Genomic DNA, 18,680 nt, shown 5'->3' with positions numbered 1-18,680 from the left:
CAAGCATGGAAGGGCTAAATGTTGGGCATGACCTTTACCCACTGACATACATATCACCTGTCACATGTGACATAACTGTGACTGTCGTTCTTTCGGAAAGTCTGTATGAGTTGGATAGAGCCCAGGATAACAGTCCGTCGAGTAGTGTTACACCAAATTTTCATTTGAAATTTAACAGGAATGAAGTTCCTTGGTTCCACAACTTATTAATGATTTGAATCAGTCAGAAACAAATGCCATTAATGTCGTCATGTCTGATGCTGTCCTCAGCTGCCTCCCGATAGCCAGTTTATATTTGAGCAATTCAGCTATCTCTACGCCCATTCTGGAAAGTGCATGCCTTGGAAACTAGCGGGTCTGACCTGTAGTTCCACAGTCCACTCCTGAGAATCCACTGGGGCACTGACAGATGAAGGTGTTCCCACTCACTGAACATGTCCCACCATTCAGACAAGGACTTACAGAGCAAGGATCTGCATCGGAAAAACGTCATGAATATGTACTTGCGCTGTCTCTATTAAATACAGAGTTGAAACAAAGACATTCTTCTATAGGTCCAGTTGAATCACAAAACCAAGTTTCCTCAGGTCAAATCACAAGTTCCATGTCAATTTTGAGTAAACTTGAAGTCATAACTGACATAGTGCTTGTACACTCTCACTTGTGGCATTCTGCAAAATAGGTCTGACTTGTCTGCCTCATCTTTTCAATAAAAACTCACTGCAGTTTCACAACATCAGTGTAGTGCAAACTGGCAGGTTTTCTCTTCGAAGAAGTATTTAGCCGATGCATTTTTCCTCACGCTTTTAATAACAAAATTTAATGTCGAACATTCAAAGTTACTTAAGTCAAATCTATTTAAGTTAGGAAGACTGTTGGACTTGTTCGAATTTTGTTGTGGTAAATTTCCATATTTAGCAATATTGTTGTGTGAGTACACAGAAATGAGCCACCTAGCAACGGTTTCCCAGGAATGTTTTCAGAGAGCAAATTTGGGGTTCAAACTTAGAACATGAAAATGTGCAATGAAGTGTCTTCCTGATTCACAACATTTTCAATACACTTTGCTCCAACTTGATTTTAAAGCAGTTTTCGTACATTCCAGGAGAGTCTAACAATGTATTAAACGGGAGTCCTTTGAAGTATAAGTCAGTAATTCGAGAATTACTGCTATTCAACATTTGTCCTGTGCAGCCCAGAGATAAAACAAGGCTAATTTTTATGACTTGCGTTGAGTTGAGTCATTGTAATGCAGTGACTCCAGTTGAGTCAAGACATCGTAACATAGTGACTCAAATAAAGTTGAGTAGGTTTCTACATGTGGTCACACCACATCTTTCTCTTGATAACAATAACAAATGACATGAACATTAACTCGTACTCTGAATAATTGCAAATACTTTTTACAAAGGAGTTTGCTTATAGTTTGGGGACTCAAGTATTATTAACTTTCACTTAAGTCAAGTCTTCTGATGAAGGACTCAAGTTCATGTCATTTATGTACCCATCCAAACTCAAGTTCAATTACCAATATTTGTGACTCAAGTCACTACAACTCTGGTGCGGCCTCTGTCGAAAAAAGTTCAAACATGGAAAAGGTAACTGTACTGATTTATGTAGTACTTGCCATTGTGCTAAAGATTTCCAAGCACTTTATAATTACTACCCCATTTATCAGTCAAGACCGGTTGGCAAGCCCATATCAGCACACATAGTTATCTCTGCCCTCACCGGTTCCCATCTGCATTGAGTGGAGAGGGGCTGGTTGGAGTAAAGTGTTTCATCCGAGGTCATAATATGTTGCCTGCTACTGGATTCAAATCTCAAATCTTTGACTGGGAATTGCATACTCTACCAATAGGCCTCCTTCTACCTCAAGGGAAGACATGCCCCCAAGACCACGGTGGCTATGGATGGAATATTGCTATGTCTTCTTCATAAATACTTGAGGAGTTTACCTGTTTAAAATTAGTAGTGAGTCCATCACAAATGTGGTTTAAAAAAGATGATAGAGTGCCACATGGTTTTAAACACAGTGCTTTAACCTGGGGATAGTAATGGACCCCACGTAGCTGCTTTTAAATGTACTAGATACTTGTACAATGTACAAACCTTCAGCTCACACTTTTTAAAAATCATTTTCCATCCTTAGAAATTCAGACACGTTCCTTTTGTGGACAGCAACTTTTAGTTGTGCACATTCAGACGAGAGAAGGTGACAGTGCGCATTCTCTCTCATGTGCATTTGTCAACCAGTGCACACAATGGTATAGGCTCTTCCTAAGCTCTTATGAGTAACTTACCAGCCCAGAAGCTATGGGCTCACACAATGCTGGGACAAAAAGCAAAGTGATTCAACTTTGTGCTCCGTTTTTCTTTTTTTTCCTTATAAACTGATACATATTCTGCCCTCTGCGACAGGAAATGACCATGCAGAAGGTATAAGGTGCGCAAGTATATCATTGCATCCACAGTGTCTGCTGTGAACAGCATTCCAAAGTTTCATTGGTGTCGAGCCCCCCCTCCAAGTAAGGGGGATAAGCCAGTACACTTTTGAAGGTTTTGCAAAATTCAAAATTTCAAAAATATTTTCTCTATTGACTACCAGCCCCCCTTACACTACAGAAATAATGCACTGCTGCTAGATCACTGAAGAATAACATAAGGAACCAGAGACATACCAAGTTGACAGTTGATGCCAGAGAAGCCTTGAGGACAGGTACAGGTGTATCCCTGACCAATCACATTGCAGGTACCACCATTCACGCAGGGATTGCTGCCACATGGTGAAGTACCACCAGCTGAAACAAAAACATAGGTTCATGAGTAAAACAAGACGGACAATCTGTTCTTACTGACTGATTGATATACTTCAAGTTTCAGACTATCAATCTAGTGGTCAATTTCAAGCTTTTCAAAAGTAACATGGCTCAGACTAAAATTGTTTCTCCTGACCTAACTCAAGCTTCTCAGACTCAAGTAATATGTAATTAAAATTGAAACTCAAAAAAAGTTATACAAGGTATGGATTTAGGGGAGGTTCGGGGGTCATTCCCCTCCATCCTAAAAAAAATAATAATAAAACAAGTTTTTAAAAGGGGGAAATAATACAAAATAAATACAGTAAATGCACAGATATCATTGTAAACAATGTATGTCATGCAATGTTTCATCATCACTCTGCCTGTATCTGCAAAAAATGAGATATCAAATAAGATCTCGAGCTTGACCCACCCAAGTGACTAGGACTAAGACCAAAACCCAATGACTTGCAAGTAGAACTGTGAAGACTTGAAGTAGCATGTGAGTTGGATTCAGCAAGGACACAATCAACATTCTCATGTCTAAGACTCAATCCACACAAACTGTGGTTCCTCACACCCAGACTCAAACCAAGTAACCTGGATTTTGATGTTGATTCAAATTGAACTGACTTATGACTGAGTCTGAATTCTTGCCAGGTCACAAGTTCAAACTGAATGTCACATGACCGAGACTGTAGTATTCATTGCCATTCATTTTGTATCAAAGGCACTCCATTATTGCCAGGTACTTTGTGTAATCTTATAGCGCTCCACAGACAAGGTCATGAAAAGGTTAAATAAAGCATGCTTTCTGAAACACCATGTTCATGTACAGTAGTGCCATTGCAAACAGTCAGACTAAACTTTCAAGATACACTCTCGAAATATTACAGAGACTCAAACAAACAACTCCAAACCAACTGCAAACTACGAAACAACTTCGAATACAGCTCCAAATACAACTTTAAGTAATTCTATCACACTCTGAGGTTTGCATAGGGTGTTTCGAAAAAGTAATCTTACTTTCAAGAGTCCTTTCGCTTAAATATATGTTACAAGCAAACTCTTTTCACCAACCTAAAAGGAAAAATCTATGTGCCTTTCCATGATATGTCAACAAATCCAGGTAACTCATTACTGAGTGCCATTGCTTGAAACTGTGGAGCAATTTGGGGTTGGTAATTAATTGTGCAGTCACGCACACACAACTATACATACATTGTGTGCTTTAGGTGGATAGACTTAATAAACTGTGGCCAGTGAAAAACCTACATCTCTGAAAATGCCATTATTGATTGGACAAATTCTGTGGTATCACTGTGTGGACGTGTTTAGAAGACTGAGTCAACTTTGGTCAGTGAACAATTTATATCTCCAAAAGTACCATTGTTTGAGAGGAAAGATGCTTTACCTGTGACTACAATGTCAGAATTGCACTGGAGTGTAGTGGATCCATCGAAGGCAAATATTGATACAGTTACGGTGCTTTGCCCACTGGCTGGAACAGTCACGGGGTATGATCTTGGGTTGCTTATTTGAAGACCGCCAACAAAGTAGAAGAAGTTTACATTTCCTGTATTGCCAGGCACTGTGGGCTCGGGTATGTTAACAGTGATGGTTGTCCCAGGTGTTCCAGAGACAGCAACAGGCGGACAAGAAAGGCCTACCAACGAGAACATTTTTAAAAGTTTCATTATATTTGAAGATTATTTTTATACTGAAAAGCACCATCTTTACATTTTCCATGAAGTTTGATAGCCTTCAGTTAAATGTGTGACACCTCAAAGTAGTTGAAAAACATTTCAGGCTGATCATGTCTAAAGTATTATTTGAACTATGGTAATGCCCCTTTTTTAGATTTTTACAGATAGAGGCAGGTTCCTGTCCAAAAATGACATTTGAATGGTACTTATACTTTTACATTTCATTATTTCGAAGACTTATCAATCTAAATAGTGATGGCGACGATGAATAACAGAAAAATGTAAAAAATCAGATAAAACATGACAACAGTTCCAACCACAGATAGTTCCCATGTAAAAGATGTGGAGTTCAGATCTTACCACAGGGTTTGGGTGTCTTTATCATAAATGCCAACCTGTAACATTGTTAAAGGCTTTTCCTTTGAAGCAACCATGCCTGTCTACCATGCAGGGGTGTAACTGTGTACTTAAATCATTCACTAGCCTTGTGTACAGTAAAAAACTTCAAGGTGTACAGTCAACAAGTTGTAAACATTTTACACTTCCTACTTGGGGTGTTTACGTTATCATTTCCCTTTTCCAAGCTAGATACACACACCATACCAAGATACCGAGTTCATCCTTGTACAGGGTCAAAAAAGACCAACTTGGTAAAAGCCTATATGTCAGTCCACCCTGACAAAGAAATGATGCAATGTTTATGTAATCTTAGTGATCTCATAGTCTATTCTTATCCAGAGTTCCTCCTCACAAAAAGGTATAAATGACCCTTTTTCTTCTCCCCTAGTCAGTCTTTTTTTTCTGGGTAAAAGACTTAAACTCAGAAGTTCTCAGGGTCCTTTCTGCAGGACACTCAGACATATCTGTAAGTAATGTCAGCCCTACGATCTGAGGTAACACTCGCCCAACTGTATCTAAAACCAGAAGTGTGATTTCAAAGAGTAGATAAATTTTATCCAGTAAACCGGACTTTATAGCCATTGTGACTCCACCAAATCCTTCCTGTGTTTTAATTCTTCCAACATTGGCCATGGTTATCAACCATCACTTTTTCACAGTGTCTCCAACTCAGAGTAACATGCCTAAGCATCTCCCCAATCCATCTCAACAGAAAAAGGAGGAGTCATACTCAATGGTAAAAGACGAAAAGGGCAGAAATTTGTACACTTGAGGGCAACAGTTTCGTTGAAGCAATGCTGCACTGGTTCCCACCACACCAATGAGGGCATTAGTTTATGCAGGAGATTTTCCAGTTACAAATATCTTACTATTTTACAGCTAAAGCTCTGCTGAATTAATCACATTTTCCTTTGTTTCCACACAAAGTAGGAACCAGGAAAAAAATACCAAGATAGAGGGTCAACATCAAGCCTCTAAGTCATGATCCAACGGTCTAAAATGGGCCAATAAACAGGTATAAAATTCATCCTGGACCACACCCACATCCACACCCATCCCCCCCAAAAAGTGCTGCTTCTGGTGTCCTGACTAACCCTAAGTTTTCAGCGTGATGTACGTGTATTATCCAAGGTAGACATGACCTTTTGATTGAGATCCCTCCCTAGTTTAGCTTTCAGGAAGCTTTTCTTGCTCCATTTACCTGTGATGGGAACATTGCAAGTAACTCCAGTGAACCCGCTAGGACATGTACAGGTGAATGTGTTACCCGAGGCTGAACATGTCCCTCCGTTGACGCACGGATTAGATGAACATGGGCCTGTGAAAAAGTCAAAGCAGGAATCATGAAAGCTTCAATCCATTTGGAAACCATTCCCAACGTGCACAGATGAAATCTTCTATCTCACACACGCACTGTGTACTGTGAAAAAATTATTTGTACATGTATGCCTTCCAGAAGAAATACCACTGATGGCAATGTATTGGCAACTGTGTAAGAAAAAAATAAAGAAATAACTTCTTTTGAGTGAAATTGTGTGGATCACAATATCCTCAAATATTCCTCTTAATTTGCAATACATAATTCTAACAACAAAATTCGTCTAAAATTGCTTTTTCCGAGGGACAGAAACTATGTTTGGAGCTGAGAAAGTCAAAACAAGGTCTTTGTTCCTTACACCAGATGGATCTCTTCTTCAAGAATGCCATGCTCATTCACACATTTTATTGTGGTTAATTTCCATATTTAACAATATTGTTGTTCGAGTATACAGAAATCAGCCAACTAGCATCAGTTGCTCAGCAATGTTTTCAGAGAGCACTTTGGGGTTCAAATTTAGAACATGCCATATGAAGAGTGACCTCACTTGCCTTAAAAAGCTTAGACAAATATATTTTAAAGAGAGTGTATTTTTAAATACACTTAACTCCAACATGATTTCAAACAGTTTTCATACACTGAAGAAGAGTATGATAATGTACTAAACGGGATTCCATGTAAAATTCATCGCATTGATCATTTGAAGTATTAGTCAGTGATTCAAGTATTACGGCTGTTCAACAACTATCCAGTGCAGACCAGAGATGAGACAAGGCTAATTTTTATGACTTGCGTTGAGTTGAGTCATTGTAATGCAGTGACTCCAGTTGAGTCAAGACATCGTAACATAGTGACTCAAATAAAGTTGAGTAGGTTTCTACATGTGGTCACACCACATCTTTCTCTTGATAACAATAACAAATGACATGAACATTAACTCGTACTCTGAATAATTGCAAATATTTTTTACAAAGGAGTTTGGTTATAGTTTGGGGACTCAAGTATTATTAACTTTCACTTAAGTCAAGTCTTCTGATGAAGGACTCAAGTTCATGTCATTTATGTAGCCATCGAAATTTGAGTTCAATTACCAATATTTGTGACTCAAGTCACTACAACTCTGGTGCGGCCTCTGCCGAAAACAGTTCAAACATGGAAAAGGTAACTGTACTGATTTATGTAGTACTTGCCATTGTGCTAAAGATTTCCAAGCACTTTATAATTACTACCCCATTTATCAGTCAAGACCGGTTGGCAAGCCCATATCAGCACACATAGTTATCTCTGCCCTCACCGGTGCCCATCTGCATTGAGTGGAGAGGGGCTGGTTGGAGTAAAGTGATCCATCCGAGGTCATAATATGTTGCCTGCTGCTGGATTCAAATCTCAAATCTTTGACTGGGAATTGCATACTCTACCAATAGGCCTCCTTCTACCTCAAGGGAAGACATGCCCCCAAGACCCTGTGGCTATGGACAGAATATTGCTATGTCTTCTTCATAAAAACTTGGGGATTTTACCTGTTCAAAATTAGTAGTGAGTCCATCACAAATGTGATTTCAAAAAAGATGATAGAGTGCCAAATGGTTTTAAAACAGTGGTTTAATCTGGGGATAGTAATGGACTGAATTGGATCTGAATATTCAGATGAGAGTAAATGACTGTGTGCACTCTGTGTCATTTGCACACGTAAACTAGTGCGCACAATGGTATAGGCTCTTTTGAGTAGCCCACCGAGTCAAGGAGCCATGGGTTTACAAAACACTGGGAAAAAAGTCAAGTGATTCCATTTTGTGTTCTGTTTCTTTTCCTTTTTCTTTAATATAAATTCTGCCCTCTGCGACAGGAAATGACCATGCAGAAGGTATAAGGTGCGCAAGTATACCTGTGCATCCAAAGTGTCTGCTGTGAACAGCATTCCAAAGTTCATTGGTGTCTAGCCCCCCTGCCCCTTCCCAAGTAAGGGGGATAAGCCAGTACATTTTTGAAGGTTTTGCAAAATTCCAGTGATCCTGGGTTTTGCAAATATTTTTGTCTATTGACTACCAGCCCCCCTCAAAACTACAGAAATACTGCACTGCTGCTGGTTCAGTAAAGTATGACGCAAGGAACCATAGACATACCAAGTTGACAGTTGATGCCAGAGAAGCCTAGAGGACAGGTACAGGTGTATCCCTGACCAATCACATTGCAGGTACCACCATTCACGCAGGGATTGCTGCCACATGGTGAAGTACCACCAGCTGAAACAAAAACATAGGTTCATGAGTAAAACAAGACGGACAATCTGTTCTTACTGACTGATTGATATACTTCAAGTTTCAGACTATCAATCTAGTGGTCAATTTCAAGCTTTTCAAAAGTAACATGGCTCAGACTAAAATTGTTTCTCCTGACCTAACTCAAGCTTCTCAGACTCAAGTAATATGTAATTAAAATTGAAACTCAAAAAAAGTTATACAAGGTATGGATTTAGGGGAGGTTCGGGGGTCATCCCCCTCCATTCTAAAAAAAATAATAATAAAACAAGTTTTTAAAAGGGGGAAATAATACAAAATAAATACAGTAAATGCACAGATATCATTGTAAACAATGTACGTCATGCAATGTTTCATCATCACTCTGCCTGTATCTGCAAAAAATGAAATATCAAATAAGATCTCGAGCTTGACCCACCCAAGTGACTAGGACTAAGACCAAAACCCAATGACTTGCAAGTAGAACTGTGAAGACTTGAAGTAGCATGTGAGTTGGATTCAGCAAGGACACAATCAACATTCTCATGTCTAAGACTCAATCCACACAAACTGTGGTTCCTCACACCCAGACTCAAACCAAGTAACCTGGATTTTGATGTTGATTCAAATTGAACTGACTTATGACTGAGTCTGACTTCTTGCCAGGTCACAAGTTCAAACTGAATGTCACATGACCGAGACTGTAGTATTCATTGCCATTCATTTTATATCAAAGGCGCTCCATTATTGCCAGGTACTTTGTTTAATCTTGTAGCGCTCCATAGACAAGGTCATGAAAAGGCATACTTTCTGAAACTCTACGTTCATGTACATGTAGAGGTACAGTAGTGCCATTGCAAACAGTCAGACTAAATTTTCAAGATACACTCTCGACATATTACAGAGACTCAAACTGAAACAACTGCTCTGAATACAACTTTAAGTAATTCTATCACACTCTGAGGTTTGCATAGGGTGTTTCGAAAAAGTAATCTTACTTTCAAGAGTCCTTTCGCTTAGATATATGTTACAAGCAAACTCTTTTTACCAGCCTAAAAGGAAAAATCTATGTGCCTTTCCATGATATGTCAACAAATCCAGGTAACTCATTACTGAGTGCCATTGCTTGAAACTGTGGAGCAATTTGGGGTTGGTAATTAATTGTGCAGTCACGCACACACAACTATACATACATTGTGTGCTTTAGGTGGATAGACTTAATAAACTGTGGCCAGTGAAAAACCTACATCTCTGAAAATGCCATTATTGATTGGACAAATTCTGTGGTATCACTGTGTGGACGTGTTTAGAAGACTGAGTCAACTTTGGTCAGTGAACAATTTATATCTCCAAAAGTACCATTGTTTGAGAGGAAAGATGCTTTACCTGTGACTACAATGTCAGAATTGCACTGGAGTGTAGTGGATCCATCGAAGGCAAATATTGATACAGTTACGGTGCTTTGCCCACTGGCTGGAACAGTCACGGGGTATGATCTTGGGTTGCTTATTTGAAGACCGCCAACAAAGTAGAAGAAGTTTACATTTCCTGTATTGCCAGGCACTGTGGGCTCGGGTATGTTAACAGTGATGGTTGTCCCAGGTGTTCCAGAGACAGCAACAGGCGGACAAGAAAGGCCTACCAACGAGAACATTTTTAAAAGTTTCATTATATTTGAAGATTCTTTTTATACTGAAAAGCACCATCTTTACGTTTTCCATGAAGTTTGATAGCCTTCAGTTAAATGTGTGACACCTCAAAGTAGTTGAAAAACATTTCAGGCTGATCATGTCTAAAGTACTATTTGAACTATGGTAATGCCCCTTTTTTAGATTTTTACAGATAGAGGCAGGTTCCTGTCCAAAAATGACATTTGAATGGTACTTATACTTTTACATTTCATTATTTCGAAGACTTATCGATCTAAATAGTGATGGCGACGATGAATAACAGAAAAATGTAAAAAATCAGATAAAACATGACAACAGTTCCAACCACAGATAGTTCCCATGTAAAAGATGTGGAGTTCAGATCTTACCACAGGGTTTGGGTGTCTTTATCATAAATGCCAACCTGTAACATTGTTAAAGGCTTTTCCTTTGAAGCAACCATGCCAGTCTACCATGCTGGGGTTTAAATGTGTACTTAACCAAATCATTAACTGGCCTTATGTACAGTAGAAAATGTACACTCAACAAGTTTTAAACATTTTGCACTTCCTACTTGGGGCATATACGCCATCATTCCCCTTTTCAAAGGAAGATACACACACCATACCAGGATACTGAGTTCAACCTTGTACAGGGTAAAAAAGACCAACTTGGTAAAAGCCTATATGTCAGAAAACCAGAAAATAAACCAATGTATGTTTGTCGAAACTTTCTAAAAGAAACTTCACAAGTTGCCTTTGTGGTTCACTATCGCGGTGGTGAAAACACGTGCGCTATAATGCTCAATTCACTGAACCAATGCTGCACTGGTTCCCACCACACCACTGCCAAAGAAAGCATGATGGAAATGCGGCAACCAGTCCATGCATCCTGATTAAAATAGTGTCATTACACTACACCATACACTCACGCAACTCTACAGATGCACGTCAAAATGTATTGATGTTTCAAGAACATTTCTGCAAGTTAAATGAAAGAACTTGATTTCTTATCTATGTGTACATTTTCTGAGTTTATGAATATAATTTTAGTTTGTAAGTTCCTGCCACAGAACAAGGTTTATCGTCATGAATACTTCATGAGCGTTGTACAATGATGTGAAGTGTCTATTCTTAAGTACTTTTACATTGATTAATGCAAGTTCTTACCCTTTTTCTTTTGTTTTCCGGGGGGGGGATTTGCAATTGCCCATTATTCCAGGGCACTTGTCCCCTCCTCGTCCCCCCCTGAACACAAATGCACGAGTTGTTCCTCAGAAAGAAAAAAATAACTACATGCATGCTGAATGATAGAATGACTAGGCCACATGTGTAGCAAATAATATTTACCTGTGGAGGGAACATTGCAAGTAACTCCAGTGAACCCGCTAGGACATGTACAGGTGAATGTGTTACCCGAGGCTGAACATGTCCCTCCGTTGACGCACGGATTAGATGAGCATGGGCCTGTGATAAAGTCAAAGCAGGAAACATGAAAGCTTCAGTCCATTTGGAAACCATTCCCTCAGATAACAACGTGCACAGATGAAATCTTGTATCTCACACACGCACTGTGTACTGTGAAAAAAAATATTTGTACATGTATGCCTTCCAGAAGATGTGCCACTGATTGCAACATATTGGCAACAGAAAAAGGAGGAGTCATACTCAATGGTAAAGATGAAACAAGCAGAAATTTGTACACTTGAGGGCAACAGTTTTGTTGAAGCAATGCTGCACTGGTTCCCACCACACCAATGAGGGCATTAGTTTATGCAGGAGATTTTCCAGTTACAAATATCTTACTATTTTACAGCTAAAGCTCTGCTGAATTAACCACATTTTCCCTTGCTTCCACACAAAGTAGGCCAACAAAGAGGCATCAGATTTCATCCTGGATGGCCATGCGCCCCCCCAAAGTTCTGTTCCGTTTTCCTGACTGACCTTAAGTTTTCAGCATGACCCTAATATTTTACCATTTTTATTATTTGACCAAAAATTCTTTATTCCATCCTATCGACCCTATTTTTGAGAGGCAGGCAATCAGACGCAGAAATACTTCTCAGGGGGCTCCAGCTTCAGATGTACATGTATTAACCAAGGTAGACATGACCTTCTGATTGAGATCCCTCCCTAGTTTAGCTTTCAGGAAGCTTTTCTTGCTCCATTTACCTGTGATGGGAACATTGCAAGTAACTCCAGTGAACCCGCTAGGACATGTACAGGTGAATGTGTTACCCGAGGCTGAACATGTCCCTCCATTGAGGCACGGATTAGATGAGCATGGATCTGTGAAGAAGTCAAAGAAGCAAACATTAATTGTACATGTAGGCCTTCCAGAGGAAGTGCCAGTGACGGCAATGTAATGGCAATCGTAAAAAAAAATATCAAAAACTGAAATGTTTGGATAACAATTTCCTCAAATATTCCAATTTACTTTGCAACTGACGGGCAGAAACTATGTTTGGAGATGAGAAAGTCAAAACATGGTCTTGACTCCCTACGTGGACCTCTTGTTCAAGACTGACATGCCCATCCGCACAAGAATGCATTTTCTCTTACAAAGTTAAACGAAAGAAAAGAAGCGAAAGGCAATCACCTACCTACTACTACTCCTGGGGTTATGGTCAGGGTGAATGTACACTCTGCCAGGTTGCCAGCGGAATCCACCGCCCGGTATTGGAAACTCCCAGAGAAGGGCAAAGTGGTATAGAACTCGCGACTTGTTGCCCCACCACCAATAAGCCGATAGCCCAGGGTCACTGCCCCAACAGTGTTGGAGTAAGTTGGGTTGGGCAGGACGTAGGTGTAACAGTCTAGGCCAGCACTGACTGGTAGATTTACAGTAGCTGGGCATTGTATGCTGAACCCTGGAGCCAACAATAATTAAAAAAATATTTACATACAGTTAGGCCAACGTGTGGATCAACATGTACTTCTAGGCATGGAAGCAAAGTGCAGGGAAATGAATTCTCTTCTCATTCTCTCCTTTTTAAAATGGTAAAATAGGGCTTTTCAAATTCTGTGGAAGCAAATGTCCGTTTATACCTACAAATGGAAGACTCAAGAGCTGTGATCTATTCTCCAACATTCATTTTTTTGGCTGAAGTCTTCATGTGTTTTGAGAGCAATTTGTAAACATTAGAAATACCATTTTTTTTTCAAAAAATGTCAAACAGTCAAGCCACAGGTTGATAAAATGAAAAGTTGGCCATTCTCATTGAGTAGTGGTCACAAAAAATATGGACAGCCAAACTGGGTTAAAGATAGAGTGTGTATAAAGCAACATCTTTTGCCCAAACTGGGTTAAAGATAGAGTGTGTATAAAGCAACATCTTTTGCCCAAACTGGGTTAAAGATAGAGTGTGTATAAAGCCACATCTTTTGCCCAAACTGGGTTAAAGATAGAGTGTGTATAAAGCAACATCTTTTGCCCAAACTGGGTTAACGATAGAGTGTGTATAAAGCAACATCTTTTGCCCAAACTGGGTTAAAGATAGAGTGTGTATAAAGCAACATCTTTTGCCCAAACTGGGTTAAAGATAGAGTGTGTATAAAGCAACATCTTTTGCCCAAACTGGGTTAACGATAGAGTGTGTATAAAGCAACATCTTTTGCCCAAACTGGGTTAACGATAGAGTGTGTATAAAGCAACTCCCCCCTCCTCCTCTGGAATCACTGAAACTGAAAGGGGGAAAGGAATAGAACATAAAAAGAAATGCAACAAAGATGAAAGTTGATGAAAGTCATGAATCTGCTTCATAAATGCCTTCATACTGACCTCCTTACACCATTAATATTTTGCCAATTTGCTGGTACCCCCCTGGTACAAATCCTGGTGATGCCAATGTACAGATTTTGTAATTGTCATTTATAAGTGGAACCAAATTTCAGAAAAACAATTCATTACAAAGTAGTGACCTGAAGGGACGGAATCAGCCCAGCTATGAGAAGCTGCTTTAAAAAGCTAGGTTTTTTATGGTTTATTTTGTCACTGCCATATGTGCTCAACAGGCTAGTTTATGACCCACAATCTGTTTGGATCCCCTAAAAACCCAATCCCTCTAAAAAAAACCCAACTTTGACGCACCTCCTTGTCTTGTAACAGTGACATCAAAGGTACAGGTAGCCCGGTTGTTGGAGAAGTCGGTGGCTGTGTAGGTCACAGGGGTTACTCCCTCGGTGAACAGGGAACCAGACTGGCGGTTGCTTGTCACCAGAGGTTGTCCTTGGTTGTCTGCAGCGACTGGGGGAGACCATGTCACCCGGACAGTCGAAGCATCTCCTCTGAGAATAGCGGTGGGAGGACTTGGGCATGTGATGGTCGGCATGATATTGTCTACGACTAAGGCTCCTAGTACATCAGATGAAATTGATCAGGTTATTTAATTGAAGCTCCACACCAACACGTTACACATTGGTGATAAGCTGGAAAGCAATGTTGGCACAATTTCAGGGACAAAAGCCCCTATTTGACTGAAGAAATAAAACACCTGTGCTTGCGTATTTCAAAAAGGAGTGAGGGAGCAATGCCAATCAACTATGTCCGGTCAAAATTCAGTCAAAATGCACCAATGAACAAATGCTTGAAGGAAAAAACAACACACACAAAAGAAACTTGTCAGTCAAAAATCAAGAAAAAAGTGTCCACGAGTACGACAATCAAGGTATGCACTCTGGTATACTTACTGTAAATGTCTGTCAATTAAAAAAAAATGCAACATTTAAACCATATGTTGATTCTCAAACCAAGCACAATTCTTTAGGTGTTGAGCCACTCCACTTTCTTCATCAGAACAAAACATCAAGTTCTTGAACTGAGAGAAGATGCTCATGCTGTAGTGGCTAGGCAAGCAAATGTTTATGTGTGCCAAAGGGTTTTGCAGTCCAGAACTTTTCCTGGTCATTCATATACATGTACGTACAAGCCTGCGATTACATGTAGCTATTCAACACTCAAAAATGGCGCCTTCCAGTGAACACCTTAAAGAAGCAGCTAACCGTACTTTGTAAGTACTTCTTCCAGGATGATATCTTTTGAACTCATTTGTGCACGATTGAACAAATGCTGGAAAACAGCAAATAACAATCTAAAGCTCAGTACGTGTTGTTTCACCGATGTGTGGCAAGAGAGAAAACCACAAGTAAGCATGCACAGCAGACAGTTACGCTTATCATTGCAAAACCACACAAACCTCATGATCTGTTTGACATGAAAATTGCATATTTTGCCTTGTGAAACCTCTCACAACTAGTTCTGAAAATAAAGCTATTTTGAGAGTAACAATATTTGCTTGATTTGAGCATTTTAAAATGTGCATGCAGAAAAAATTGCCTTGAAAAAAAACTTTTCTACATGGAATTTTAAAATAGGAACTTGAAAACGGGAATACTCAATAGCCCAAGTATTACAACAGTATTCCATGATGGCAGATTAGAAGTTGGTGCACCAAAATTTCAGGAGAAATTTCAGGACCATCCAAATGAATTATATCAGCTACATACAGAATTCAGGATGGAAAGGCAGAGTATGTAAGAAAAACAAAATGGAATTTGACTGAAAAATTGCTAAAGGTAGGAAATGTGTCTTACGGGTGACTAGGATATTGAATGCACAAGTCGCCAAATTGCCGGCGGCATCCGCGAAGACGTAGATGATACGGGTGGACGTTCCGGCCGTAAATTCCGAGTTGGGCATGTGTGACCGGTAAAACACTGTCCCGTCCACAGCCTGCGGCTCACTCCATGGAACATTAATGGTTGCCTGGGAGCCAGCATCGAAGGAAAAGCTTGTCGGACAGTTGATAACTGTAGGTGGGGTGGTGTCTGTTTGCAAAAAAGCAAAACAAATTCGAGCATCAATCTGACGGACTAGCTAAACTACCAGCCAGTGTTGTGGCTGAGGCCTCTTAATACATCACAAGGCATGCCAAAGACCTTCAGTCTGAATGCAAGTCACAAGCTACTTAATTAAACTGTAATAAAAGCCTTCCTCTGTCACTGTTCACCCTGTTACTTGTGACTGGTTTTGCGATGGTCTCGACCATAACACTATTATACCAAGTGTAAATCTGATGCTTTGCCAGTGTGAAATTAAATGAAAAATCAAAAGAAACTAGAAATAGAAAATTACACATGCAGTTTATTTTTGGGAACAGTGTTTTAAATTATATTTGCCTTCTCTCAAACAATTTGGCACACATCTTGCACTGACTTAAGGTGAGACTCTTAAAAAAGGAAAAAAACAACCAAACCTGAACAACCAAGTGAACCGAGACTACTGTTGTCCTTTCCGAATCAGTTTTGCCTTTAAAATCTGACTGTCTTTTAAGATCATGCATCAAATAGACATTTGTTAAGTACTATTTCAGCAAATATGACACAAATTGGTGGCTGTGCTCTGGTCACAGCAAAGCTTTACACACCTGGCACAACCCCATAACTTCAATTCCAACAATGAGTCCTTTGGTTAGAAATCATTCTTTTCTGTGGCACTACAGACAGGAGGCTTGATCTCCCCAAACAGTAACCCTAGTCCCTTTGTTCCCTCCACGCACGTAACTGAAACTGTTCCAATATATTTCTGAGAACGTGTCGTTGGATTTGATGAGCGAGTCCACGTCCCATACAACCGGTGGATATTGTTCCACGTACCAAACAGCTTTCAAACAGATCAAGATGCCTTACTGCACCCGACAACCCACCTGGGGCCTCAATGTCGCAGATGTTGCCGCTGAAGTTTGGAGGACAGGCGCAGGAGAACCTCTGCCCACTCGCCACGCAGCCACCACCATTCAAGCAAGGGTTGGGAACACATGGATTAGAAACTGGTGGGTCAGAGTAAAAGAGATACAGTTTACCTGTCACACCGAGACTGGTGGAATTTCCTCATTTAAAAAAATGTGATAAATGAGATAACAGAGTTTATCTACAACTGGTGCTGAAACTGGGCATTCAGCAATGTGCCTTGTAACACTGAGCTTTGCACCTTACCAGCATAATTCAGTGAGATGTAGATTTGATTTGATGAAAATTCACACAGCAACTGTGCATATTGAACTAAAAACTCTGTACGCTTTCTGTTCTTTCAACTTCTAAAAAAGTAAGCCGCTTTGACAATTTAGAACTACATGTAGCAACACTATAAATTGGGGGTTTTCTCAATAAACGAACAAAGATCTTTAAAAAATATTTTTAAATCTGCTGGTAAAATCCTTTTCCTCTTTTCGGGGGAGGGGGAGGAGGAAGGAAGGTATAGTTAAGGGAGGTACAGGATTGGTCCTAAATATGAACACTTACATTGTATTTCACAGTGCTGTCCGAAAAACCCAGACTGACATGCACAGCAGTAATCCACGGATTGCAGGTAACTGTTGTAGATGTTCATGCAAGTCCCACCGTTAGCACAAGGCCGGAAAAGTGTCCCACAGACATTCATGGTGGGTGCAGTGGCTGTTGAAATTTTTGAAAAGCATAATTTTTGGTACAGATGACATAATATTTTGTATTAGGAGTATAGTGCTTATCTAATCTTGGGGTCAAAAATGCCATGATCAAAATCTCTGGCCCTAAAGTGAAGCATGTAAGATGAAAATAATTTGTTAAATGTTCTTCAACCTGAACAACAGGAGGACAATGTCCCTTTAAAATGTCAGTCACAATGAAATGAACTTGTGGGATCAAATCCAAAACCAAATCCACGGGAACCAGCTTTTTTGGTTGAAGTATTTTTTTACAACTCACCAACAGCCGTGTTGCAGTTCACACCAGTGAGGAATGTGTTACAGTTACAGACATACTGGCCAGTATAGATGAGAGGGCTGGTACTGTGGTAGCTGTTGCGGCACGTGGAACCAGACTGACATGGATTGGAAGCACAAGAGTCGATGGCACCAGCATCAGCTGCAAGATCCAATTAAAAGAGCTCAAGAACTGCTTGCACTGGGCTTACAATTCATGTTTTGCACATTGATAGCAATAAACCCTGAAAGTCGTCCCTTGCATTAGTAGCGGAGATAGCATGCCAAAAATTTAGAAATTTTCATGCATTTATATCTGAATAATGTCACCTATAAAATGGCTTCAGTAAGATATTGGCAACCTTTTTAGTTTACAGAAACTAAAAAACAACCTGACCTGGAAATTTTATACTACAAATTGGCCACTCACTTCCAAAAATGTAAAGAAAATGATGACTAATGCAACTCTGTATACTAATTAACAAATGAAAAGTTAGATAATCGTGTTACGGTTGTTCTGGTTCTGGGTTTTTTTTAACAGAAGACCAAAAGTAGTTTAGTAATTTATAATAAGAAAAAATCTAACTAAAGGATTGATCTGCATCAGGCTGGTCGACTGAATCTAGAATCCATCCATTGTAGGAAGGATAATCTTCATAATGTTAATCATTCTTGTTTGCACGTACATACATGCAAACAAAAATGTATAGCATTGCTAAGCGAACACATGACGTGTAAACAAACGTGCACGAACGACAGCAGCTGGGAACGATAAAAATTACAGAACATGATAGGGCGGCCCCATGTAAAATTCCAATGGCCAGGCTGTGTG

The 18,680-nt window shown here is 39.8% G+C and overlaps 1 protein-coding gene across 1 annotated transcript in view; it reads right to left on the bottom strand.

Moving 5' to 3' along the window:
- Positions 1-18,680, bottom strand: part of LOC110988479 (uncharacterized) — an 85,567-nt gene that overhangs the window by 11,799 nt on the left and 55,088 nt on the right. Inside the window, exons 31-44 of the mRNA XM_087137810.1 lie at positions 17,853-18,011; positions 17,409-17,561; positions 16,814-16,936; positions 15,702-15,935; positions 14,200-14,463; positions 12,713-12,979; positions 12,282-12,398; positions 11,460-11,576; positions 9,848-10,099; positions 8,348-8,467; positions 6,108-6,224; positions 4,216-4,467; positions 2,682-2,801; positions 363-473 (exon numbers count right to left, since the gene is read on the bottom strand). Coding sequence (XP_086993936.1) covers positions 363-473; positions 2,682-2,801; positions 4,216-4,467; positions 6,108-6,224; positions 8,348-8,467; positions 9,848-10,099; positions 11,460-11,576; positions 12,282-12,398; positions 12,713-12,979; positions 14,200-14,463; positions 15,702-15,935; positions 16,814-16,936; positions 17,409-17,561; positions 17,853-18,011 — 2,406 coding nt within the window. The remainder of the gene's footprint in view (positions 1-362; positions 474-2,681; positions 2,802-4,215; positions 4,468-6,107; positions 6,225-8,347; positions 8,468-9,847; positions 10,100-11,459; positions 11,577-12,281; positions 12,399-12,712; positions 12,980-14,199; positions 14,464-15,701; positions 15,936-16,813; positions 16,937-17,408; positions 17,562-17,852; positions 18,012-18,680) is intronic.

This window comes from Acanthaster planci, linkage group LG06 (assembly GCF_054643075.1).
Source record: "Acanthaster planci isolate LZ-2023a linkage group LG06, COTS_SCS, whole genome shotgun sequence".
NCBI classification, from domain to species: Eukaryota; Metazoa; Echinodermata; class Asteroidea; order Valvatida; family Acanthasteridae; genus Acanthaster; species Acanthaster planci.
The sequence above is the reverse complement of the archived record's forward strand: the minus strand, read 5'-3'. Positions and strand labels throughout refer to the sequence as shown.